Consider the following 26302-nt stretch of genomic DNA (forward strand, 5'->3'; position numbering starts at 1 on the left):
AGTTATTATAGTAGTATTTTGTAGACCTGCGTATGTGCTTGAAATCTTTTCTTTAATTAATAAGTGTTCAATTTAGTTTTCTTAAAAAAACTCTCTAAAGTCTTGGTGGGCTTGTTACTACTGAATACAGGGCACGCATCTCAAAATAACTACAAATTGCAAAATCGCTGTGACCGCGTGATCAAGTTTCCCTCGTGAATTTGATCCGCCTGGCAAACATCATCTGCCACGTCATAACAAATTGGGAGCTCTTTACGGGATATTTGAAATTCCTTGATTGGTGAATCTTAGGGTTACGAGTACGAGAAGCACTTTGAATTCAGGAGTTGGTGTGAGGGATTTTTAAAGCAGTGAGACTGCAACAATGGCTGAATCCATGGCTCAAACTCTTTTGGAAGTAAAGGATATAACCAAACGCAGACTGGGTGACCGCTTTGCGGAACACCTTCGGTCTGTCCGCAAGCATGACCTAGACCTCCCTGTCACTCACCATTTCAACACTCCACCCTGCTCTCATACCCACATGTCCGTCCTTGGCCTGCTGCATTGTTCCAGTGAAGCTCAACGCAAACTGGAGGAACAGCACCTCATCTTCCAACTAGGCACTTTACAGCTTTCTGGACTGAATATTGAGTTCAACAATTTTAGATCATGAACTCTCTCCTCTATCCCCACCCACTTTCCGATCCTTTTTTTTTCCAATAGTTTATATAGATTTTTCTTTTCCCACCTATTTTCATTATTTTTAAATATATTTCCATCCATTGTTTTATCTTTGCCTTTTAGCCTATTTCGATCCCCACCCCACCCCCACTAGGGCTATCTGTACCTTTATTATCACATTCCTTAGATAATATCACCAGCTTCAACACCTCTTTGTCCTTTTGCCTATGATGTCTTTTGGTTATCTCCACCTATCACTGGCCCTCTATCCAGCTCTGCTTGTCCCACCACCCCCGCACCCCCCCACCCTTAAACCAGCTTATATTTCACCTCTTTTCTATTTTTCCTTAGTTCTGTTGAAGAGTCATACGGACTCGAAACGTTAACTGTGTTCCTCTCTGCAGATGCTGTCAGACCTGCTGAGTTTTTCCAGGTATTTTTGTTTTTGTTTTGGATTTCCAGCATCTGCAGTTTTTTGCTTTTATCTAAGGATATAACTCTGATTGGGTTACAAAAAGTATCTAAGGGTAAGTTAGTAGAGTTGCAGTTGAGGTTACCTGTAGGAGTAAAGACAGCAGACATAGTTGAAGTGATAGCATTGCATTTAAAGTTGGAGGTGATACCTGACACTTGTGAGTCACAGTTGGAGATAGTGAGACTTCAGTTAGAAATGAGGAAGATTGAATTTGAACAAGCAGAGGAACTGAAAGAACTTGAATTTGGAGGCAAAAGAAAAAGAGATTATTTCAAAAAGAAATTGAAATGTGAAAATTTGATCTCCAGAGGGAAAAGTTAGCAATGGAGGAAAGAATGAAGGAAAGGGACAGAGAGTACCAACTTAAAAAGCTGGACTTTAAAAACGAAACATCAGATGCTGAGGAAAGTTATGATGATGAAAAAACCAGTAACTGAAAACCCAGAGGGGAGGTGTTTAAATTTGTGCAAGCTCTTCTGAAGTTTGAAGAAAGAGATGTTGAAGTATTCTTTATTTCATTTGAGAAGATAGCTAAACAGATGAAATGGCCACAAAACAACTGGACATTGTTGTACAATCTAGGTTAATGGGTAGAGCACATGAGGTTTATGCTTCACTGTCAGAAGAAATTTCAGTGGATTATGATGTGGTGAAAAAAAGAGGCTATTTTGAGTGCATATGAGTTAGCTCCTGAGGCATATAGGCAGAAATTTAGGAATATGAGAAAACAGCCTGGGCAAAATTATATTGGGTTTGAGAGAGTAAAACAAAGTCATTTTGACCAGTAGATGCGGGCATTAAAGATGGAGACAACATATGCAGCTCTAGAGAAGTAATTCTTTTAGAAGAATTTAAGATTCAATTCCTTCGGTAGTGAGAACTCATGTGGAGGAACAGAGGGTTAAAAAGGTAAGACAAGCAGCAGAAATAGCTGATGATTGAGAGTTAGTTCATAGATCTAAAGCTTTTTTTTGTCACCCTTTTAAATCAGTGAAGGATAGAAAGTGGGAAGGTGAAAGGAAAGTGGGTAGTCGGGGAAGAGAAGGAGTAGGTGGAAATTTCCAGGAGGTTTCTCTCAGACTAAAAAGGAAGGTGCTGAGGGTAGAAGTGACACTTGAAAATTGAGGTCTTTTCATTGTAATAAAGTTAGACACACATAGTCAGTGTGTTGGAGATTACAGGGAAAATCTGTTGGAATTATTGGAGTGCAAAAAAGGTCTGGAAGTAAAAGTACTGTGGGTTCTGAGATTCAGGCACAAGAAAAACCAATGGTTTGTGCGTACTGGTAAAACAGGAAGAATCAGTAACAAGTAATGAAGTGGGAGTGTGTTCACAATTTACCCAAAGGAGTTCAGAGGAGCAGGTTGCAGAAATGTTTATAAATATTGTATGTGAAGGGGAAGTCTTTCCATGTGTACAGGGTGGAATAGGTAAAGATAGTAAAATTTTAAGAGACACAGGGGCTAGTCGATCCTTAATGTTGTGGTTTGTTGTTCAGAGGGAGTATTGCAGGAACAGGTGATAAGAAGTAGGGTTCATGGAGATCCTAAACCTATTCCATTGTGGAAGGTAAATTTAAAGAGTGGAAAATAGGTAAGGTAATTGTTGGAGTAGTGGAAAAATTGCCCATTGCAGGGGTTCAATTTATTTTAGGTAACGATATAGCTGGGTCACAGATGTGGGTGATGCCTTTGATAGTTGAGCACCTGTAGAGGTATTTTCAACAGAAGTGTTGCAGAAAGAGCATCCTGGGTTGTTTCCAGATTGTTTGGTAAGAAGATCACAAGCTCACAGGTTAGAACAGGAAGTTAAAAGGCTGACACTGTCTTTGATAAGATTGTTCAGGAAGAAAGAATGTAAGATAATGCAGCTGAGGTATTTAGCTCAAGGCAATTGGTAGAGTTACAGAAAAAGGATCCACGAATAAAACAGTAATATCAGACAGCTTACTCAGAAATAGAGGCAGAATCTATTCCAGAATGTTATTACCTTAAGGGTAATGTGTTAATGAGAAAGTGGTGACCGTATCGAGTTTCAGCAGATGAAAACTGGAGGGAAGTACATCAGATTGTCATACCATTTGGATATAGAAATGATATCCTGAGAATACCTCATGAAATTCCAATGGGAGGACAGAAAGACACAGGCGAAAATACAAAAACATTTTTATTGGCCTGGATTACATAGACATGTAGTCACGTTCTGTAGCACATGTCACACATGCCAGGCGATAGGGAAGCCACAAGCAGTGATTAAGTCAGCACCTTTAATTCCAATTCAAGCATTTGAAGAACCTTTTACTAGGGTCATGATTGATTGTGTAGGACCCCTCTCTAAGACTAAAATTGGAAATCAGTACTTACTGACAATAAAAGATGTATCCACGAAGTTTCCTGAAGCAATATCTTTGAGTAATATTACAACAAAGAGAATTGTGGATGAGTTGACTAAATTTTTTTTACAAGGTATGGTTTACCTAAAGAAATACAATCAGATCAGGGTTCAAATTTCACGTCACAGCTGTTTAAGGAAGTAGTGAACAGTTTGGGGGTAAAAGTCAACAGTTTACCATCTTGAATCACAAGGGGCTTTGGAAAGATGTCATCAACTTTTAAAAACTATGATGAAGGCATATAGACAGGACTATCCACAGGGTGGGGATAAGGGAATTCCATTCTTGTTATTTGCTATTAGGGATGCTCCTAATGCATTGACTGGATTTTGTCCTTTTGAATTAGTTTATGGTCACTGAAATTGATTCATGAGAAATTGGTGGGTCACAATTCGGAAACTACTCTCCAAGATTATGTATCAAAATTCAGAGGAAGATTGGACAGAACATGTGTGTTAGCTCGGGAACATTTAAAGATATCACAGCAAGTGATGAAAGTGAAGGCAAATAGGAAAGATACAGCTCGTAGTTTTGTTGTTCCAGAGGGTGTGTCATGTAAATATACTTAAAAAGTACTTTGACAGGGAAGAGGATCAAACGGAGGTATTAGAGGTGGTAGATAAGGAGAAGGAGGTAGAAATGAAGGATTCTGAAATTGATTTTCCTCTAATCAAATTCGATATTGAGGGGGAATTTGAAAATTTAAATATAATATTGGGTTACCTTCCAGACAAGTGTCAAAGTGATTTGGAGAAGCTTTGCAGTCATACAAAGCTATTTGTGGGAATAAGCTAGGGAGGACACATTTAGCTATACGTGATGTGAGTGTAGAAGTTTCATCTTCGATAAGGCAACATCCTTATAGATTAAATCCAGCTAAGTTATCACAAGTACAGAAAGAAATTGAATTCATGCTTCAAAATAACATCATTGAGTCTGGTTGCAGTAACTGGAGTTTGCCTATTGTGATGGTACCGAAACCAGATGGAACACAAGGAGTGTGTGTGGACTATCGAAAAGTGAATGCAGTGATAGAAGCAAATTCATATCCTATGCCATGGTTGGTAGATTACATTGAGAAAGTGGGACAATCAAAGTTTATCACAAAGATTGACTTGCTGACAGTATATTGGCAAGTGCCGATTTCAGAGAGAGCAAAGGAGACATCGGTATTTGTGATGCTAGATAGACTATATCAGTTTATTATTGTGCCATTTGGTATGAAAAATGTACCTGCAACATTTCAAAGACTGACAAAGTAATTGCAGAACTGAGCAGTTGTGCTGTTTATATTGACAACTTGATAGTTTTCAGTCAAACATGGGAGGAGCATTTACAACATCTGGAAGAATTATTTAGTCGACTACAAGAAGCTAATTTGGTGATGAACGTGACTAAAAGTGAATTTGCAAAAGCACAAATTACATATCTAGGCTTGTGGTGGCCTAGACAAATAGGGAGCCCACTTAGTACTGAAAGGGTTAATGGAGAAATTGAATTAAATGCTTAGGCCTAAGAGAAAAATACTGCAACCTTGAAGAACAATACCATCTTGTCTGACTACTGTAGGATGAGCCCTGAGACATTCCATGTTGTTCTTTCTCAGGCCGAATGTAATTAAAATTGTGATAAGCACTTGCGTAACCACAATGTCTGTTGTGATGGGAATGGAAATTTACAAAAACATGGATTGGTCAGTTAACGTATGCAAATAAGTGGATTGAGATGTGCAAAGTTTACTGATTGGTTGTAAAATGCTTTTAAGCAAGTGTTTGTGTATTCTGCTTTGAGACCATACAATAGCTGTTGTTGTATTGCTCTCCCTTGTGCACAAGTAATAAATGGGGTTTCTACGTATGAAATGATGCCTCGGTGTGATTAATCTCCGACAGCTATGCCATTGGACATGGTAAGCTGGCTCCAAGAGAAGTGAAAGTCAAAGATATCATCAATTTCCCCGTGCCTGCAACAAAATGAGAAGCTTTGAGATTTCTGGGCATGAGTGGGTTTTACCAGAAATTTATACCAAATTTTAGCAGTGCGGTTGCTCAATTGACTGAACTATTAAAAAAGAACAATAAGCTTCAGTGGACACAGGAGTGTCAGAAGGCATTTGACAGTTTGAAATCTGTATTGATTATGACACCAGTTTTGGCAGTATCCAATTATGCCGAGAAATTTAAGTTGGCCATTGACGCAAGCGATACAGGCATTGGGGCCGTACTGTTGCAAGAAGATGAAACTGGAATTGAGAAACCAATTAAGTATTTTTCAAGGAAGTTGAAGATACAACAGAGAAGATATTCAACGATCGAAAAGGAGACTCTGGGTCTGGTATTAGCATTGCAGCATTTCGAGATTTATGTTGCAAATAATTTGTCAGAAACAATTGTTTATACAGACCACAATCCTTTAAAGTTTCCGGACAAATTTCGACACCGAAGTGCAAGGCTATTCAGATGGAGTCTATGACTGCAACCGTTTAATCTACAGGCTATGCATATGGCTGGACGAGAAAATCTAATTTTGCATGCATTATCAAGAGTTTAAAGCTCAAAGGGAAAATTGGATATTTAAAACCTAGACACTGGACTGAAATAATTTCTGTTGATACCAAGAGTTGTATTTATATTATGTTAATGCATGCATCTGGTAATGTAATAGTGTGAGTATATTGATAAGTGTAGGAAGTAGTGTAAGATGGATTAAGAGAATTCTTAAATTATGATGGTTTATTTTCTCTTAAGGGGGGAGGAGTGTCATGAAAGAATAATAGTTCTTATATTATTGTGATTTATTGTAAAAGTAGATTAATAGTGGGGTTTGGATAGTTTCTCTGTGTGTGTGAGGGGGAGGATTTATTTGAATTGGACACAGCTGGTCTGGTGGCTTTGAATCATCAAAAGAAGCTAGGTTTGAAATGCTAAATACGTAAACATGGCTGAAGTTGCAAAATGTGAGGTGAGGAGAATTTGCATTTTCAGTTAAATCAGGGTAGTTTGAATTTCAAAGAGATGGTAGGATGTTGCACCTAGACAGAGAAGCTAGAACAAAGAACAAAGAAAAGTACAGCACAGGAACAGGCCTTTCGGCCCTCCGAGCCTGCGCCAATCATATTGCCCGTCAACTAAAACATTTTGCACTTCCGGGGTCCGTATCCCTCTATTCCCATCCTATTCATGTATTTGTCAAGCTGCCTCTTAAACACCACTATCATACCTGCTTCCACCACCTCCTCTGGCAGCGAATTCCAGACATTCACTACCCTCTGCGTAAAAAACTTGCCCCGCACATCTCCTCTATAGTTTACTCCTCACACCTTAAATCTATGTCCCCTAGTAATTGACTCTTCCACCCTGGGAAAAAGCTTCTATCTACTCTGCCCATGCCACTCATAATTTTGTAAACTTCTATCAAGTCGCCCCTCAATCTCCGTCGCTCTAGTGAGAACAATAAGGCCAAGCAGTCTGTTTACTTTTCCCACATATTGACAATATTAGCACCATGAATAGATTTATATGAGAAAAATAAAGTTTCAAAGACATATCAGAACAGTGAAATTTACATTGAAAATAGAGAAACATGTACAAAGCAGAGTGAGGCTATGTGTTAGGGAAAGCATTATAAAATCTACCAGAAATGTAAAAAGCCTACAGTATTTGTGCATTAAGCTGCAGAAACCGAAGCTGGGAAAACCGATTTTGAATTCTACTGTCCAGGGTATTATGTTAACTGGCTGGAATCTATTTAAAATATATTTTTTTGTTTACTGTTGCTTTAACAGGGGTATAACTGGAAGCCAGGTTAATTAGGGATTTTAAGAGTTATTATAGAAGTAATTTGTAGACCTATGTATGTGCTTGAAATTTTTTTTGTTAATAAATGTTTAATTTAGTTTGCTAAAAAATCTCAAGTCTTGGTGGACTTGCTACTACTGAAGTCAGTGCATGTATCTTGAAATAACTACAAATTACAAAATCGTTGTGACCGCGTGATCAAGTTTCCCTCGTGGATTTGGTCGGCCTGGCCACATCATCTGCCGCGTCATAACAGTCATAAGCCACCTTTTCAATGGATAGCCCTCGTCACCCAACAGCCATCCTGCCAGTTGAGCAGGAGCACTGAAAAGCCTCGGCACCTGCGAGTGTTTCGGGATATAAGCGTCATGGGAGCTGCCAGGGTACCTTGCACAGACTTGCAGAATCTGCGTCCTGTGGTCACATACTATCTGGACCTTCATCGAGTGGAATCCCTTCTTGTTGACGAAGGCACCTGGCTGACCCACTGGCACTTGATGGCGACATTTGTGCAGTTGATTGCACCCTGGATGCGGGGGAACCCAGCAATCGCTGCAACCTCTGGCTCGCTCAGCTTGGCTGGCCTCGTCCATACAGAAATGAATAAATGTCATTACCCGCCTGAACAGAGCTTCTGTCACTAACCTGACGCAACTGTGGACAGCTGATTGGGACACTCCACAAAGATCTCTCACTGTACCCTGGAAAGAGCTGGAGGCTTAGAAGTTGAGGGCCACTGTGACCTTCAGAGCCACTTGCATGGGGTTTCCACCCACACAGTTGGAGCTAATTTCAGGCCTAATTATATGACAAATGGAGGTCACAGATTCCCTGGAGAGGAGGAACCTCCTTCGGCATTGTATCTCGGACATAATGGGGTAGCTGCATCATTGCCTGGAAACCCTGGCAGCAGGATAATGGTGTATTCTGCGACCCCTTCCGCCTTGGACTAAGTGCTGGCCCTGTGCCCCATGTCCCAGCGCCTCTCCTCCCACAGGTTGCTCCCCTGGAATCTGCATTGCGGTACCTGACCTACTCTTTCTTCTGCCCCTCCCTTCCTCCTCAGAGGAGGTGCCTTCAGCAGAGACCACAATCCCCATTACCAGGGTAAGGGAAGGCTGACCGATACCTGGAAGGGTCCACACGATCAAAATCTTCCAGGGGCCTTGGAGACACCAATGAGTCCTGAAATGAAGCCTGGAAATGCTGAGAATGAAGCTCAGAACAGAGTTGAAGCTGTCAAGTTCAGATAAGCAACCAGCAGCAAACTATCTCCTAAACTCCTCACTACTCAACACTGGAAATGCTGCTGACCCTTTTTATCCCGCCCTTGGATGAGCTTTTGCAAATTCTGGGCTGCCCGCCTGCCTGTTTTGCCTGTGCAACGAGCGCGAAATCGCACGGGCAATGTAAAATTGGGATCAATTGCCTTCTTAATGGCCATAATTGGCCTTTTAATTGATGGTGGGCGCGGCTCTGACACCCGCGCACGCCTGTCGACCTGAAGATGGCGCACGTGCAGGATAACGTCGGGACATTCGACCAATGTCTTCTCCCACCATTTTACGCTCAATCAGGTCGGACATGCGCCTGCCTGCAAGACGTAAAATTCTTCCCCAGGTCTCTTACATTTCCATTGAGGAGCTGGATTGGATAGCAGTAAACATTGCAAACACAATTATCTTACCCATGATTCCTGTAACCACAACTCCCTGCCTAGACTGCAGATTTAGTTCGTAGATTTACCCCAATATTTTGTTTCCCCCTAGGAATTGAAAACCGCCTTTATAGCAGAAGCAAAAAAAACAGGAAAAGGCAGACTACTGCTTACAGCTGCTGTGGCTGCTGGTAAAGCGAACATTGATGCTAGTTATGAAATATCTAAAATCTCTAAGTAAGTGTAATTTAGTTTTAAGTATAGACCTTGTTTGTGCTGTGTATTTACCCAGGATTAGTTCAATCACTCCTCTACTGCTGAAAAATTGTGTTCTATTTTAGTGCCCAAAAGGAGGTTGAATTTCAATCATGCATGAGTACAGTTTTGATCCTTTTCATTGAGCAACTTAGGTGATGAACTGAGTTCAAAAAACAGTAAAAGACATCACAAAAGTTGAAATCCACCGCTGTAACATAAATCAAGACTAGCTAATGCAAAGCTTGACTTTAAATAAAATGTATACAGGAAAAGGAGAGGAAAACTAAGGCTTTTTGCTCCTTTTCACTGAGGCTACTGCCAGAGTTACAGTGGGACACTAGTGTAATTCCTGCTGAATTTCAGCTCCCATTAGTTTATATAATGCTTAGAAGGATCTTAATATTCTTGATACATTTATTTCAGTTGTAGGTACTAGTGCACTAGTTTTAATTCTGCAGTTAAGTGTGATCTTATTAGGGAGTGTGGAAAATGGGGTTATTGTGCTGGTTTATATTTTGGATTCTAATTTACTGTCTTGAGCTGGGTTCATGTTATACTCTCTAAAAGCAAAATTAATTTATTTTACAACAGCTAGGGGAAATGATTAGGAATGCTTTATACCTTAATTGTATTGGACATTATGCTACATTAATGTATGTTGTTGTTTATAGTCCTGATCTATTCATATTACAAGTGATTAGGATTTAATTTACTGCATTTTCATTTCTTTAGACATTTGGATTTTGTCAATGTGATGACATATGATTTCCATGGTGACTGGGACCCTTTCACTGGACACAACAGCCCTTTATATCGTGGCAATACTGATCAGGGTGTTTTTTTGGATTTTAATATTGTACGTTTACATATTCCCCCATTCACATTGTGCTGGTATATGACAATAGCAATTGCCAAATTTTGAAACTTTTTCTGAAAAGAGGTTTGAAAATGTGCTTAATCTTTCTTGAACATAATGTTTTTGGCCTGATTGTTCCTGTTGCAGGATTTTGCTGCTAAATACTGGAGAGATAATGGTGCACCATCAAATAAACTGATAATTGGAATTCCAACATATGGACGCACCTTCAAACTGAGCTCTTCAAATTCAGGTGTTGGTGCTCCAGCATCTGGTCCTGGACCACAAGGCAAATATACGTTGACGGCTGGCATCTTGGCTAATTATGAGGTGGTAAAACTTGAGTAGCTTTATCCTTATTTGAACAAATTTAAATAAAAACAAAGTGTTAATTATACAATATTCAACATTTCATACATGTGCATGCCTGTCGCCAAAGTTGTGATATAAACCCCTCATCTCATTTTAAATATGCTAAAGAGTTGCCATGAGAGCATGAGCTGTAGCCTGTTTGGCTAGGAGTTTGCAAATTCAATGATGGAGCAGCTTGTAAAGGGCTGCAGCTCAGCATAAAAGACAAAATTGTACATAGTGACATAGGGTTGCCTAACTTCACAATGCCATAGCATGGTCATGTGAGGCACACTATTCCCTTTGATGCTCAAGCATGAAGTTCTTGTTTTTGCTTCAAAGGAGGGCGGGTCAATTTGAGGCTGAAGACTCTACTCCAGCAAAAGTATAAATGTAAGCTTAAAAGAAGGTTGTTGTTGACTCAATAACACCATCCAGATCCCATATATTAAGCTGAAAATGAAGAAGTCTGTTAGTATCAGAATGACCTCAAACTAAACTATTCCTACATTTTGCTAATATTTCCTGTGGTGTCTGTCAACCATGGCTGCGAGCCTAAATTTGTAATCCCCATATCATTTCAAGCTTTGTGCATCACCGTTTGCATATACGCTTTCTGGAGTTATTGATAGCGATGGTAGAGGGTCCAACATTCTTTCCATCTCATGGCTGACCAGGAATATCTCCCAGTCTTACCACCCACCATTGGCACATCTTGGAATGATTTGCAGGTTGCTACTCAACCTGTTTGGCCACACTATGAACTTTGGTCATGAAGTCCTGGGTAGGACTCAAAATCAGAGCTCCTGACTCAGAAGCAGAGATGCTGTCCATTGTGCCCCAAGACCTTTTTGCAAGCATACTGGCTGGCAATTCACTGTTATACATTCACTGCAGACAGCCTGATATGACAGATAGATCCTGGAATGATTGAAACAATGTGCTGTATGAATGCCTTATGCTGTGTCAACCTCCACTTATAAGGAAAGGGCCTACTCTGATGCAGCGGCCTTAACTAATGATCCAGAAACATGGGCCTGAATTTTTTGGATGGCGGAGTCCCGCTTCCCGCCATCCAAAGAGTCGGCAGGGAACACATCCCTGGCAACTCCGAGTGCCCCACAGCCATTTCACACCCCTCAGGAGGAAGTCCAGCCTTAGAGAGCTGCTGGCCAATCTGATTGGCTGGAAGCTCTCTGGTCCCTGCAGCGACAGGAGCTGCAATGGATAGAAGAGGAAGTGCATAAATACACCTGAGGCCAAGGGTGGAATTTTCCATGGTGAACATGAGCAGACAATATGGCGGGAAGGCCAAAAATCGGTTTCATGCCATCGTGAAACCAGTTTGCAATAGTCCGCTCTGCCCGTCAATGGCAGGTCACGTTTCCTGCCGCTGCACATTGGGAATTTCATTTTCATACATCTGCATATCATTAGAAGCCCTGTCGCCGGAATCATCCGCCCACGCCAGCAGAAAAACACGCCGCTACAGAACACATCGTGACAAGTGTGATCTGCAGAAGTCAAGGCTTACCATTAGGGCCTTGTTCACATCACGGACATCCAAGGAGCAGAAGATGCTGGAGCCCTACAGCCACCAAACCCTGGAGGAATGTGCATCACATGCTGGATGGATTCTGATGGACATGGCTCCACCGCAAAGCAGCTCACAGAAGTTGGAAGGTCACCATTGAGAGTCTGCTTTGGGACATCAGTATCTTGGCCATGATCTGCTATGGACGATCGTCGAGGGGGTGGAGAGGAAGGTACAGCTGTGAATGGGAGAGGAAGGTGTACCAGGGTGGTGGGAGAAGAAGGTCTAGGTTTGACTGGGAGAGGAAGGTGTACCAGGGGCAGGGGGGTGAGGTTGGGAGAAGGAGGAACGATGGTGTCGGGGGAGCTGGGTGAGGTTGGCAGGGGGGAGAGGGAGTAAGGGGATCAGGAGGGTGTAACAGGAGACTGCAGCACCTGGGGAGGTAGTTGTAAGGGGGAGGAAGGTGTAATAGAAGGAGTTCAGAGGGGTGAAGGAGTTCAGAGAGGGGAAAGACTTCGGGTGGAGGAAGGAGTTCGGAGGGGGGCAGGACTTTGGGGAGGAGTTAATACAAAGGAGGGAAGGAGTCCAGAGGGAGGAAGGAGTCCAGAGGGGGGAAGGAGTCCAGAGGGGGGAAGGAGTCCAGGGGGAGGAAGTCTTTTAGGGGGAAAGGAGTCCAAGGAGAGAAAAGGAACAAGGTAGGGGGTGATGTCCAGGTGAACGTGCAAAGGAGGGATCTGTGGAGTTGATGATTGCCTCCTGGGGAGAGAAATGAAGGTGGGCATGGCATGATGAAATGTTGAGAATGAGAGAGGGCAGAGTGAGCCAGTAGGGTGGGAGGGTGAGGGTGCGATGGTAGCGGTAGAAGGGGCAGCGAGGGTGGTTGGTGGGGACTGGGAGGCAGACACAGACCCTGGGGGTGAGGAGGAGGAAGTCAGGGAGGTCAATGTGGATGGGGGTGGGATTCTCGGGAAGATATGGAACATGCACATTCATCTGGATATCCCGGAAAGAAAAGGGTTCTGGCTGATAGGTGACGATGGGGAGGTGGAAGGTAATGCCAGGGGATCAACAGTGATGGGGGAAAGGACATGGGTGACTGGGGAGGGGAAAGGATAGGGGAGCTGAAAACATACTTCACCAGTATCATGCTTCTAAAGTTGAAAGTGAAAGGAGCCTTGTGTTTGGTGGGAACAGGTGCTGAATGAGAGTGCGATCAGTGGGTGGGCAGAGATGCAAATCAGCTCAGATGGATAACTGAAAGAGAAATCCATTGAAAATGCTCAGGACACTGAGATGAGTGTGATGGAGGAAGGATCCGCATACATGGGAGAGTGTTTGCACGAAGCTCCAAAAAGCCCTGCCACACACACTCTTCTCCCTCCTGAATCACTCGTGGGCTGGCTGCATGTAGCTGAACTGCTAGTGAGCTGGGATGCAGGGGGAGGACTCGCGAAGCCTGCAAATTAAGCTGAAAGACACTATTACACATTATTCAATGAAAGTGAATATATTTTCAGATTATATAGTGACAAAATATGCTCACCCATGCAACCACTTTGTGATTAGAAATTCTTAACTTTTCTAGGCCTACCACTTCTAGGTGCTGCCCTGTGAGCAGATCCATGGACGGGATGAGGATGCTAGCTCAAGGGGATATGAGTCTGATGGAGTTGTGAGCTTCTGTGTGAGAGTTAGTGGTGTGGTTCCTTGATGTGTGAGATCCCTGTGGATGTGTGATGGGTTTGAGTTGAGAGTGATGAGAAGAGTGACTTACCCTGGTGGAGCGGATGAGACCATTCATCCTCTCAGCACTGGGTAGCTGTCCTCTTTTGCAGGCATTGGCACTGACCAACGCTGCCACCGCCTCCCATGCAGGATTAGTGACCTTGCTTGCTGGCCTTCGCCCAGAACAGGGGTAGAGGATATCGCGGCGGGTCTCCACTGCGTCCAATGGGCACTCGAGGGCGGCATTGCTAAATCTGGGGGCAACATGTTGTTTCCTTCCTTTGACAGCCATCAGTTCACAGAAGTTTCCTATCCCTTGAAGAGAGCTAGCTCTTTGCTGAGGCGGCCTTTAAATATGGCTCCTGGTTTACTGAAGGCCTGATGTGATGGTGGAGCAGGTGAATCAGAGGACACCCCGCCAGCAACCCAGCGTGCTTCCCGAGAATGCATGATTAATGGGGCAGGATTGGGATGATACGACATGAAAAGCCACCATTCCCACCCGCTACCATACTTAGTGCAAATCTGGGACGATTCTGTCCTATCCAGCACCAGAAGCCCAGGTAAGTTTAAAGTGCCCCAGGGTGGGGAGGATAGGGAAGGCCTCGGAGGGCATTGGGGTCTCGAGGGAGAGGTCGGAGGGAGGTGTGGAGGGAAGTCCAGAGGCCACCAGACCTTAAGGGGGGGCACCCAACTTCAGACGGGGGCTTCTGATGGAGATTCCCACCCTCCTTTCTCGCCCGAGATCTAAGTCAGTTGTTTTTCGGGCTTCCCCCACACAAGGTTAATTCTTCTGCCTGCTTTAAAATTGAGGCTGGCCGGAAACAGCCTGTTTGGCCATTTAAGGGCCTCAGTTAGGGCAAGAAAAGGCTTCCCGTCCAAGGCCTTGCCCGCCCCAGCGTAAAATTGCTGCATGGTCGGGGTGAGTGGGAGCCCAGAGGGAATCCTGTCCTTTCAATTTCACGATCCCACACCCCCACCCCCGCCTATAAAACCCACCGGCGGTGGAGCATAAAATTCAGGCCATGAGTTCAAATCCCAGCAAAACAGTGAGAAATTTATATTGAGTTAATTAAATAAATATGGAATAAAAAGCTAGTATCAGTACTGGTGACCATGAAACTACCAAATTGTTGTAAAAATCTGTCTTTGGGGAAGAAAATCTGTCATCCCTACCTGGTCTATATGAGACTCCAGACCCACAGCAGTGTGGCTGACTCTACTGGCCTAGCAAGCCACTCAGTTTTATAAAACAACTACAAGCAACAAAAATAAGAATTGACCAGTATTGATAAGACACTGGACACAAGGGTACACCCAGCCCAGTCAACCCTGCCAAGCCCTCCCAACACCTGGGGGCATGCCAAAATTAGGAGAGCTAAGGTTAGTTAAGCAGCAACCTGACACAATCATATTCAGAATCATACCTTTCTGCCAATGTCCCAGACTCCTCCATCACTATCCATGGGCATGTCCTGTCTCACCAGCAGGATAGAGGCAACACAGGTGATGGCACAGTGGTATGCTATCAGTGGTCAGAAGGCAATGGCTCTGACAGTTCTCCACATTGACCCTAGGTTCCATGGAGTGTCACAGCATCAGATCAAACATGGACAAGGAAAATTCCTGCTGCTTAACATCAAGGGGATTTGGACAGGCTAAGTGAATGGGCAAGAACATGGCTGATGGAATATAATGTGAATAAGTGTGAAGTTGTCCACTTTGGTGGAAAAAATAGAAAGGCAGAGTATTTCTTAAATGTCGAGAGTTTGGGAAATGTTGATGCCCAATAGGGGGACTTGGGTGTCCTTGTTCATGATTCACTAAAAGCTAGCATGCAGGTGCAAGCAATTGGGAAGGTGAATGGTACGTTGGCCTTCATCGCAAGGGAATTTGAGTACAGGAATAAAGATGTGTTACAGACAGGAGGGGGGCTCAGTTCAAACAGCACCAATTTTCTCTTCTCACCTGTCCATAAACAAGGTGTTTTGAATTAGTTTGTTTTAAAGAATAATTGGTGGCGTATTTTCCCAACCCCTTGGTTTTTGTGTGATCCAATTTTACTAATATTCCGTAGCAAACTCGAGTTAGGATTAACTCAGAAGGTTAGCTTATTTCACACATTCAAAACACACAAAAAGGAGTGTTAACAACATCCCACTCCACATTCACACAGTAAAGGGAGAGATAGAGAAAAGGAGGTTTCCAGTACAAAAACCACAGAAAAACTGAATATTGATTCGCATGAGTCTCAGAGTTCCAAAGTCAGAGTCCAATGAGGAGTTCTTTCATGTAGGCATTTAGAGTTCAGCAGGCTGGAGACTGGTGTTGTAAGATTTGCTTTTCAGAGGGGTGTTGTTGCAAGATGAAGGAGGCACGTAGAGATTGAATTGGTTCTGTAGGCGATGGTACAAAATCTTCCAGCAAAGTAAGATTAGATGGGCCAGTTATCCTACCTGGACAGAGCCAGCTTCTTTGTGGCTTGCCAGTCAGATGGTAAAACAACAAACTGGGTGTGCAGCCCAGAAATGTAATATTAAATTATTCCAAGGGCCAGAGTTTTGAGGGTGTGACCTCCCTCCTCCACAATGATTTCAAAAAGGATGTTTATCCAGTGTCTGGAATTGGCTTTGTTTTCAGGGCTGATAATGTCTCAGTCATTATGGATTGAAAGGGATGCCATTTATGTTGAGGGCCTGGCATTTGGGAAGCCATTGTCTCAGTAGACCCACTGACTCCACTAGCAAGGTCGGCTTATCAAATGCAAATGGAATTCCTGTAGTTCCCTTTGAAATTGGTCTGAACAGTCCCGGGTTGTCTGTTAGTAGCTCCCTAGGCATAACGAGGTGTGAAATTCCAGACTGAGAAGAGATCTCTATCGTTCTGGAGAATAAGTCCAGTTTAAAAATAAAAAATAGCAATAAGGATAAAGTTTTTAAATATATACAGTAGTGGGTTTTTTTTCTTTGTTGGAGGAACCCAACAGATGTCCTTCTACAATTATATAGAGCATTAGTGAGACCGCACCTGGAGTATTGTATACAGTTTTGGTCTCCTTATCTAAGGAACGATGTACTTGCCATAAAGGAAGTGCAATGGAGGTTCACCAGACTAATCCCTGAGATGGCGGGATTGCTTTATGAGTAGAGATTAAGGAAACTGTGCCTGTATTCGCTGGAGTTTTGAAGAATGAGGTGATCAGGATGTATGTCGATCGAATGTTTCCCCTGGCTGGTGAATCTAGAACCAGGGGTCGCAGTCTCAGAATAAGGAGCAAGTCATTTAAGACTGAGATGAGGTATTTCTTTCATTCAGATGGTGGTGAATCTTTGGAATTCTCTACCCCCAGAAGGCTGTGAAAGCTCAATCATTAAGCATGTTCAAAACAGAAATCAATAGATTTCTGGATACTAATAACATCAAGGGATATGGGGATAGTGATGAAAAATGGCGTAAAGGTAGATGATCAGCCATGATCTGTTTGAGTGGTGGAGTAGGCTCGATGGGTTGAATGGCCTATTCCACCACGTGGTGTCCAATTCTAATCTGGCCAATTGCTGTACTATCAGTCTCTTTTCAATCATTAACAAAGTGATGGAACGTGTCTTTGGCAATGCGATCAAGTGACACTTCCTCACAAACAACCTGCTGTCCAGTGCTTATTTTGGGTTCTGACAGGATCACTCAGCTCCATGCAGACCTCATTACAGCCTTGGTCCAAACAAGAGGAGCCCAAGTAAAACTGAAGTCAATTGAAATCAGGGGGAAAACTCTCCACTGGATGGATCCAGGCCGAGGTTGTGGTTTTTGGAGACCAGTCATCACAGTCTCAGGACATCGCTGCAAGAATTCCTCATGACAGTGTCATTGGCCCATCCATCGTCAGCTGTTTCACCAATGATCTTCCCTTCACCATAAGGTCAGAAATAGGGATGTTCACTGTTGAATGTTCAGTGTTCAGTTCCATTCACAACTCCTCAGCTAAAGAAGTAGCCTAGTGACACCCACATCCCATAAAACAAAAAAAAGATGCAATTCCCTTGGGTACCTGCGGATGTTTTGAAAAGTTTCAACAGGAGATCCAGAAAATCCCCATAGGCATTCTACCCCATGTCCTTCAAATGAGAACTGAATTACATTTGTGTGCCCATTATTCCCCACCCTCTAATCTTTCTTCAGATGAAGACTACTATTGGTTTTCACTCCCCCATCCAACGCCACCTGAGATCATCTAATATTCTAATGAAGATACAATTTCACCTCTTCAATCACTAAATTGGTGGCCCAAATGAACTATGCCATGTTATATCGGATAAAACTCACTGTGAATAACTAACTGCCTTGAGAGATCTGCTAGTATATACTAACAATGCCTAATCCTTCTCATTAACAGGTCTGTGACTTTTTGAAAGGTGCAGAAAAGCGATGGATTAATGAACAGAAGGTTCCATATGCAGTTAAGGGCAATATATGGCTTGGATATGATGACCAGAAAAGTATTGATATAAAAGTACAGTTTATATAGATTTATCTAATAATTTTTGTGCTAGTTTATTAGAGAAAATATTTCTATTATGTTGTTGATCGACTTTGCAACATAAATATTTCTTAAGTTTCCAATAATTTGTGAATTAATACCAGCTACATTATGCTAGCTCCCTTGGCCTAGTGGGAAAGGCACTGCTTGGTATTGCTATTGGTATTACTGTTCAGAAGGTCTGAAGTTCAATCCCTGACCTTTGCTGTGAAACTGCTCTTAACCAGACACACAATTTGCTTCAATTTCACAAGCTAAACAATTGGGGGAGCTGCTGGTTGGAAATCATTCATTCAGTGGTCCTGCTCTTGATTGCTATTAAGTGACCCATAACAGAAAATGCGTGTGTGAACAATGAATGATGGTGTGGCTGTGATGCTCCTTGCACTCTTCATTCTTAACTATCATCAACACTGTAAGAGTCAATCCAAAACAGATTCGTCCTGTAAACTACGTTGAGATGTATTTTCTGACATCTGATAAGCAGATGGAAATTATTTTTACAATTAAATGCTCCCAGTATAGAGCAGGTTAAGAGAGGTATATTAGCACATAAACATGGAGATCAGTAAGTTCTGCACCATTTTTCATCCATTTATAGGACAAAGAGATTTTCTAATGAAAATGATTCCTCAATTTAATTTGATTCAAATCAAATCGTTCTCTTGATTTATCTGCCCATGTGAGGTGAAGAGCTGGTTTTCATTATGCATACTTTTAAAAGACTAAGTACTGGATTGCAGAAGAAAGTATATTCAAACATCATTGCTTTCTTTGGATCTTGAGGCACAAGAAACAAATATCCAAGCACCAAATACCTAATTCCGAGATTTTCCGTCCCGGCCCGGTGCGGGATCGTCCGGTCCCGCTGAAAGTCAATGGCCTTTTGGCTGTCCCGCCACATCCCCCTCGGCGAGTCCCACCATAGCGGGGCCAGAAAAATCCGGCCTAAAGGCAGAATCATCTGTTCTGTAAAGGGTTCGAGCGGTGCCTGTTTACCCTCAGTGTTGGTTCTTGACTTTAGGATTTTATAAAGTACAAACTCACAGGGACAACAGGGGTCTAGGCTCAACCACAAACTTATTTATTGGCAGAACACCTCCACTGCCCCTAATTCAAGAGCTCTAAACTGGTGTAATGATGCCGCACAACACTCTAAACCACAAACTCATTTATAAAACTCCACTGAAAAGAAGAACTACAGGCAAAACCCCACGTTTCTGCCCCAAAACTTACTCGGTCCAATTCAAACCCCCTTTCAGGAGTTAGTTACTATCCTTAAAGTTATCCTTAAATTCTCAGCCCCAAAATCTGGCTGATACTTACAACTTCCCATGCATTTGGTCGTTCCAGTGCGAGCTATAGGTCCATGAATCAGGTTGACCATTCCTGATCCTTCTTGGTGACTGCAGTGCCAGACCCCACGGCCCTTGGCCTTTTTATTACAAATCTTGTTTATGGTATCAAAGTACGTTTCCTGGAGCACATTCTGTTTGGATGGTCAGTGCTTAGCACCCCTTAATCTCTTTAGCCTGGTACCTGCCTTGGTTCTGACAACCCATTCATCACGATGTTGTTTCCACAACTGAAACAATCACACCTATCCTTGTGTGATGTCTCTGGATCTCAAGTTAATATGCATGTGATGGGATCCATTTCTCCTTAACTGTTGTCGATGTTTGTTTGTGTGATGGCTGTTGCCATTTACTGTGATGGTCTCCCAATTTCTTTAATTGGATTGTCTGATGGCACCTGCTTTGTGTCTTTGAGATGATAATGTCCCAGTATCTTTCCATAATATCGATTTGGTTTCGGTATTGACATATTTGAAGATTAACCCCCTGCGGTACAGCCTGCCTCTGTGTTCAGGTTTGGCCTGTTTTGTTTTGCAGTGTTTATGTCCATGAAGCAAGGTCTTTCGGGTTTTTATATTTAATAAAGTCCAGTTGGAGGGGATTCTGATCCTAAAGCTCCCATAGGCAGCGGGCATCATGGCAGGCATGAGCGGACAATATGACGAGAAGGCCAAAAATCAGTTTTACGCCATCGTGAAACCAGTTTGCAATCGTCCACTCCACCCGTCAATGGCGGGTCACGTTTCCTACTCTCGCATGTTAGGAAGTTAATATCAATTCTTTAGCATCTCATTATAAGCCCTGCTCGCCGGAATCATTCCCCCCACGCTGGATCATCTGAGCACGTCGGCTTGTGTGTTTCACAACTATACATACTTGGCTTGGGACTTCGGGGTTTGTTTGCCTACCTTGCTTCGGGCAGCAGTCATGGTTATCAGCACCAGGCTTTGCAAGCAGCACCACATCACTTTTAGGGAGGCTCATGGGCAGGTCTCTATCTACCAGACCAGCCTTAAAGCAGGGGTGGCTTTTCAACGGCTGCAGGGCTAGGGCTTGCTTGGGGAAAGGGGAGGTGGCCTCAGGCAAGGAAGAGCTGCCAGGTGGGGAAGGGGGGTATTGGTTGTGTGAGGGGGCACATGTTGATTTGTGCAAGTGGCCTCAAGATGGTGAGGGTAGAGGAGGCAGTCTTCAATAGGAGATGTGAGGGTATGTGTGAGAGAGTGAGTGGCAACGTCCCTTGAGTTGGCAGTGAGTGAGATGCCAGTGAATGTGTGAAGGGTTTGTGAATGTGTGAGTTTAGAGTGATGAGATGGTTGCCATACTCTGGCGACACGGATGAGATCATTCATCCTCTTTCTGTACTGGATGGCCAACCTCTTCTGTGCAGCATTGGCAGTAGCCACCACTGACACCACCTATATCTCCTAGGGCGGAATTTTCCATGCCCGCTGGCGTGAGCAGACAATATGGCGCGAACGGTTTCACGACGGCATGAAATCAGTTCGCAATTATCTGCTCAGGCCGCCAACGGCAGGCCGCGTTTGCTGCCATCATACATCAGCATATTATTATCAGGCCAGCCTGTCGGAATCGTTCCACCACCCCTGCTGGATCGTCCGTCCACATCAGCAGGAAAGCACACCGACGTGTTTCACAACAGCACATAAGTGATGTGCATTTGGCAGCCTGCGCTTTGAGGGGAACTCAGAGGTGAATACACAGTAACATTGTGCAGTGCTCGCCAGAGTCGCCTGTTGGACTTCAGGCTTGAGGGGCACTGGGGGGTTGGGGTTAAGGGTATCCCTGCTGTTGAGGCGACTTGTGAGGGGGAGGTCGTGCAAGTGCAGTCTTGCCGTTGAGATGACTTGTGGAGGGGGGAGGCCGAGGGCCTGCCGTTGAATATAGCGCACAAGCATTCGGGGTGGGGGATAGGGTGAGTGAGGGAAGTGGCCACACGTTAGGGAAACCTGTATGTGAGAAGCTGGGCACATTTCCAGTGCCCAGGGCCAGCATGTGTGCGGGAAGTGCCTCCAGCTGCAGCCCCTGGAAGCCCAGGTTTTGGAGCTGGGGCGGTGGCTGGGTACACTGTGGAGCATCCGCGAGGCAGAGAGTATCGTGGATAGCATGTATAGAGAGGTGGTCACACCACAGGCTAAGAGTCCATAGGCAGGAAGGGAATGGATGACCACCAGGCAAAGCAAGAGGACTAGGCAGGCAGTGCAGGAATCTCCTGTGCCTATTCCCTTGCAAGACAGATATACCGCTTTGGATACTGTTGGGGGGAATGGCCTCTCAGGGGAAAGCAGCAACAACCAAATTCGTTGCACTGCAGTTGGCACAGAGGAGGAGTAAAAAGTGTGGGAATGCAATAGTTATAGGGGATTCAATTGTAAGGGGAATAGATAGGCGTTTCTGTGGCCGCAAATGAGACTCCAGGATGGTATGTTGCCTCCCTGGTGCTAGAGTCAAGGATGTCTCAGAGCGGCTACAGAACATTCTGAAGGGGGAGGGTGAACAGCCAGTGGTTGTGGTACACATTGGTACAAACGACATAGGTAAAAAAAGGGAAGGGGTCCTAAAAGCAGAATATAGGGAGTTAGGAAGTAAGTTGAAAAGTAGGACCTCAAAGATAGTGATCTCAGGATTACTACCAGTGCCAAGTGCCAGTCAGAGTAGAAATAGCAGGATATATCGGGTGAATACTTGGCTGAAGAGATGGTGTGAAGGGGAGGGTTTCAAATTCCTGGGGCATTGGGACCGGTTCTGAGGGAGGTGGGACCAATACAAACTGGACAGGTTACACCTGGGCAGGACCGGGACTGATGTCCAAGGGGGAACATTTGCTAGAGTGGTTGGGGAGGGTTTAAACTAAAATGGCAGGGGGATGGAAACCCATACAAGGAGTCAGAGGAAGGGGAATCAAAGACAAGAACAAAAGACAGAAAGCGGAATGAGAAAAGTGATAGTCAGAGAAATCAAGGGCAAGAATCAAACAGGGCCTGTTTGAAATAGTGGGAACGGGACAAGTAATGTTAAAAAGACAAACCTTAAGGCTTTGTGCCTTAACGCGAGGAGCATTCACAATAAAGTGGATGAATTAACCGCGCAAATAGATGTAAACAGGTATGATATAGTCGGGATTATGGAGACAAGGCTGCAGGGTGACCAGGGATAGGAACTGAACATCCTGGGGTATTCAGTATTTAGGAAGGACAGACAAAAAGGAAAAGGCGGTGGAGTTGCATTGCTGGTTAAAGAGGAAATTAACGCAATAGTGAGGAAAGATATTAGCTCCAATGATGTGGAATTTGTATGGGTAGAGCTGAGAAACACCAAGGGGCAAAAAACGTTAGTGGGGGTTGTATATAGACCCCCAAACTGTAGTGGTGATGTTGGGAATGGCATTAAATAGGAAATTAGAGATGCATGTAATAAAGGAACATCTGTAATTATGGGTTACTTTAATATACATATAGATTGGGCAAATCAAATTAGTAACAATACCGTAAAGGAGGAATTCCTGGAGTGTATACGGGATGTTTTTCTGGACCAATACATTGTGGAACCAACAAGAGAACAGACCATCCTCGACTGGGTATTGTGTAATGAGAAAGGAATAATTGGCAATCTAGTTGTGCGAGGCCCCTTGGGGATGAGCGACAATAATATGATAGACTTCTTCATCAAGATGGAGAGTGACGTAGTTGATTCTGAGACTTGGGTCCTGAATCTTAATAAAGGAAACTACGATGGTATGAGGCGTGAGTTGGCTATGATGGCTTGGGAAACGTTACTTAAAGGGTGGATAGGCATTGGCAAACATTCAAAGAGCGCATGGGTGAACTGCAACAATTGTTTATTCCTGAACAAAAACAAAATTACCTGGAAAAAGTCAGCAGGTCTGGCAGCATCGGCGGAGAAGAAAAGAGTTGACGTTTTGAGTCCTCATGACCCTTCAGCAGAACTGAGTATGGTTAGGAGAGGGGTGAAATATAAGCTGGTTTAAGGTGGGCGGGGGGAGGGGGGGGAGAGAAGTTGAGGGGGTGGGGGTGGTTGTAGGGACAAGCAAGCAGTGATAGGAGCAGATAATCAAAAGATGTCACAGACAAAAGGATCAAAGAGGTGTTGAAGGTGGTGATATTATCTAAGAAAATGCTAATTAAGAATGGATGGCAGGGCACTCAAGGTACAGCTCTAGTGGGGGTGGGGTGGAAAGACTGACAAGGTATTAGTTGTAGATTTAAAAATAGTGGAAATAGGTGGGAACAGAAAATTCTATATAAATTATTGAAAAAAACAAAAGGGAGGGGGAAGAAACGGGGTGGGGATGGGAGGAGGGAGTTTAAGATCTAAAGTTGTTGAATTCAATATTCAACCCGGAAGGCTGTAAAGTGCCTAGTCGGAAGATGAGGTGCTGTTCCTCCAGTTTGCGTTGGGCTTCACTGGAACAATGCAGCAAGCCAAGGACAGACATGTGGGCAAGAGAGCAGGGTGGAGTGTTAAAATGGCAAGCGACAGGGAGGTTTGGGTCTTTCATGCGGACAGACCGCAGGTGTTCTGCAAAGCGGTCGCCCAGTTTGCATTTGGTCTCTCCAATGTAGAGGAGACCGCATTGGGAGCAACGAATGCAGTACACTAAGTTAGGGGAAATGCAAGTGAAATGCTGCTTCACTTGAAAGGAGTGTTTGGGCCCTTGGACGGTGAGGAGAGAGGAAGTGAAGGGGCAGGTGTTGCATCTTCTGCGTGGGCATGGGAAGGTGCCATAGGTGGGGGTTGAGGAGTAGGGGGTGATGGAGGAGTGGACCAGGGTGTCCCGGAGGGAACGATCCCTACGGAATGCTGCCAGGGGGGGTGAAGGGAAGATGTGTTTGGTGGTGGCATCATGCTGGAGTTGGCGGAAATGGCGGAGGATGATCCTTTGAATGCGGAGGCTGGTGGGGTGATAAGTGAGGACAAGGGGGACCCTATCATGTTTCTGGGAGGGAGGAGAAGGTGTGAGGGCGGATGCGCGGGAGATGGGCCGGAAACGGTTGAGGGCCCTGTCAACGACCGTGGGTGGAAAACCTCGGTTAAGGAAGAAGGAGGACATATCAGAGGAACTGTTTTTGAAGGTACCGTTATCAGAACAGATGCAACGGAGGCGAAGGAACTGAGAGAATGGGATGGAGTCCTTACAGGAAGCGGGGTGTGAGGAGCTGTAGTCGAGGTAGCTGTGGGAGTCGGTAGGCTTGTAATGGATATTGGTGGACAGTCTATCATCAGAAATTGAGACAGAGAGGTCAAGGAAGGGAAGGGAAGTGTCAGAGATGGACCATGTGAAAATGATGGAGGGGTGGAGATCGGAAGCAAAATTAATAAATTTCTCCAAGTCCCGACGAGAGCATGAAGCAGCACCGAAGTAATCATCGATGTACGGAGAAAGAGTTGTGGGAGGGGGCCGGAGTAGGACTGGAACAAGGAATGTTCCACATACCCCATTAAGAGACAGGCATAGCTGGGGCCCATGCGGGTACCCATAGCCACACCTTTTATTTGGAGGAAGTGAGAGGAGTTAAAGGAGAAATTGTTCAGTGTGAGAACAAGTTCAGCCAGACGGAGGAGAGTAGTGGTGGATGGGGATTGTTCGGGCCTTTGTTCAAGGAAGAAGCTAAGGACCCTCAGACCATCCTGGTGGGGGATGGAGGTGTAGAGGGATTGGACGTCCATGGTGAAGAGGAAGCGGTTGGGGCCAGGGAACTGGAAATTGTTGATGTGACGTAAGATGTCAGAGGAATCACGGATGTCAGTGGGAAGGGACTGGACAAGGGGAGAGAGAAGGGAGTCAAGATAACGAGAAATGAGTTCCGTGGGGCAGGAACAGGCTGACACGATCAGTCTGCCGGGACAGTTCTGTTTGTGGATTTTGGGTAGGAGGTAGAAGCGGGCCGTCCAAGGTTGGGCGACTATCAGGTTGGAAGCTGTGGGAGGAAGATCTCCAGAGGAGATGAGGTCAGTGATAGTCCTGGAAACAATGGCTTGATGTTCAGTGGTGGGGTCATGGTCCAGGGAGAGGTAGGAGGAAGTGTCTGCGAGTTGACGCTCAGCCTCCGCGAGGTAGATGTCAGTGCGCCAGACAACAACAGCACCACCCTTGTCAGCGGGTTTGATGACAATGTTGGGGTTGGACCTGAGAGAACGGAGTGCAGCAAGTTCAGAGAGAGACAGATTAGAATGGGTGAGAGGAGCAGAGAAATTGAGATGGCTAATGTCACACCGACAGTTCTCAATGAAAAGATCAAGAGAAGGTAAGAATCCAGAGGGAGGGGTCCAGGTGGAGGGAGAATATTGAAGGTGGGTAAAAAGATCCGTTGAACGGGGAGAGGACTCCTGCCCAAAGAAGTGAGCATGGAGACGAAGACGGCGGAAGAAGAGTTCAGCATCGTGCCGAGCCCAAAATTCATTGAGATGAGGGCGTAAGGGTATGAAACTAAGTCCTTTGCTGAGCACTGAACGTTCAGCATCAGAGAGGGGAAGGTCAGGGGGTATAGTGAATACGCGGTTGGGGCTGGGATTGGAAGATGGGGTGGGGACGGAGGGACAAGCAGGGGTGGAGGGTCCCAGATGGGTGTTGGTGTACCTTGTCAGTCTTTCCACCCCACCCCCACTAGAGCTGTACCTTGAGTGTCCTGCCATCCATTCTTAATTAGCACATTTTCTTAGATA

At 44.4% G+C, this 26302-nt stretch overlaps 1 protein-coding gene across 1 annotated transcript in view; it reads left to right on the forward strand.

Annotated features, from left to right (window-relative positions):
• The window catches only part of LOC144684068 (acidic mammalian chitinase-like), an 80018-nt gene that overhangs the window by 43423 nt on the left and 10293 nt on the right, over positions 1–26302 (forward strand). The window contains exons 6-9 of the mRNA XM_078547783.1: positions 9097–9221; positions 9975–10098; positions 10246–10428; positions 18102–18218. Coding sequence (XP_078403909.1) covers positions 9097–9221; positions 9975–10098; positions 10246–10428; positions 18102–18218 — 549 coding nt within the window. The remainder of the gene's footprint in view (positions 1–9096; positions 9222–9974; positions 10099–10245; positions 10429–18101; positions 18219–26302) is intronic.

This window comes from Cetorhinus maximus, chromosome 8 (assembly GCF_964194155.1).
Source record: "Cetorhinus maximus chromosome 8, sCetMax3.hap1.1, whole genome shotgun sequence".
Lineage (NCBI taxonomy): Eukaryota > Metazoa > Chordata > Chondrichthyes > Lamniformes > Cetorhinidae > Cetorhinus > Cetorhinus maximus.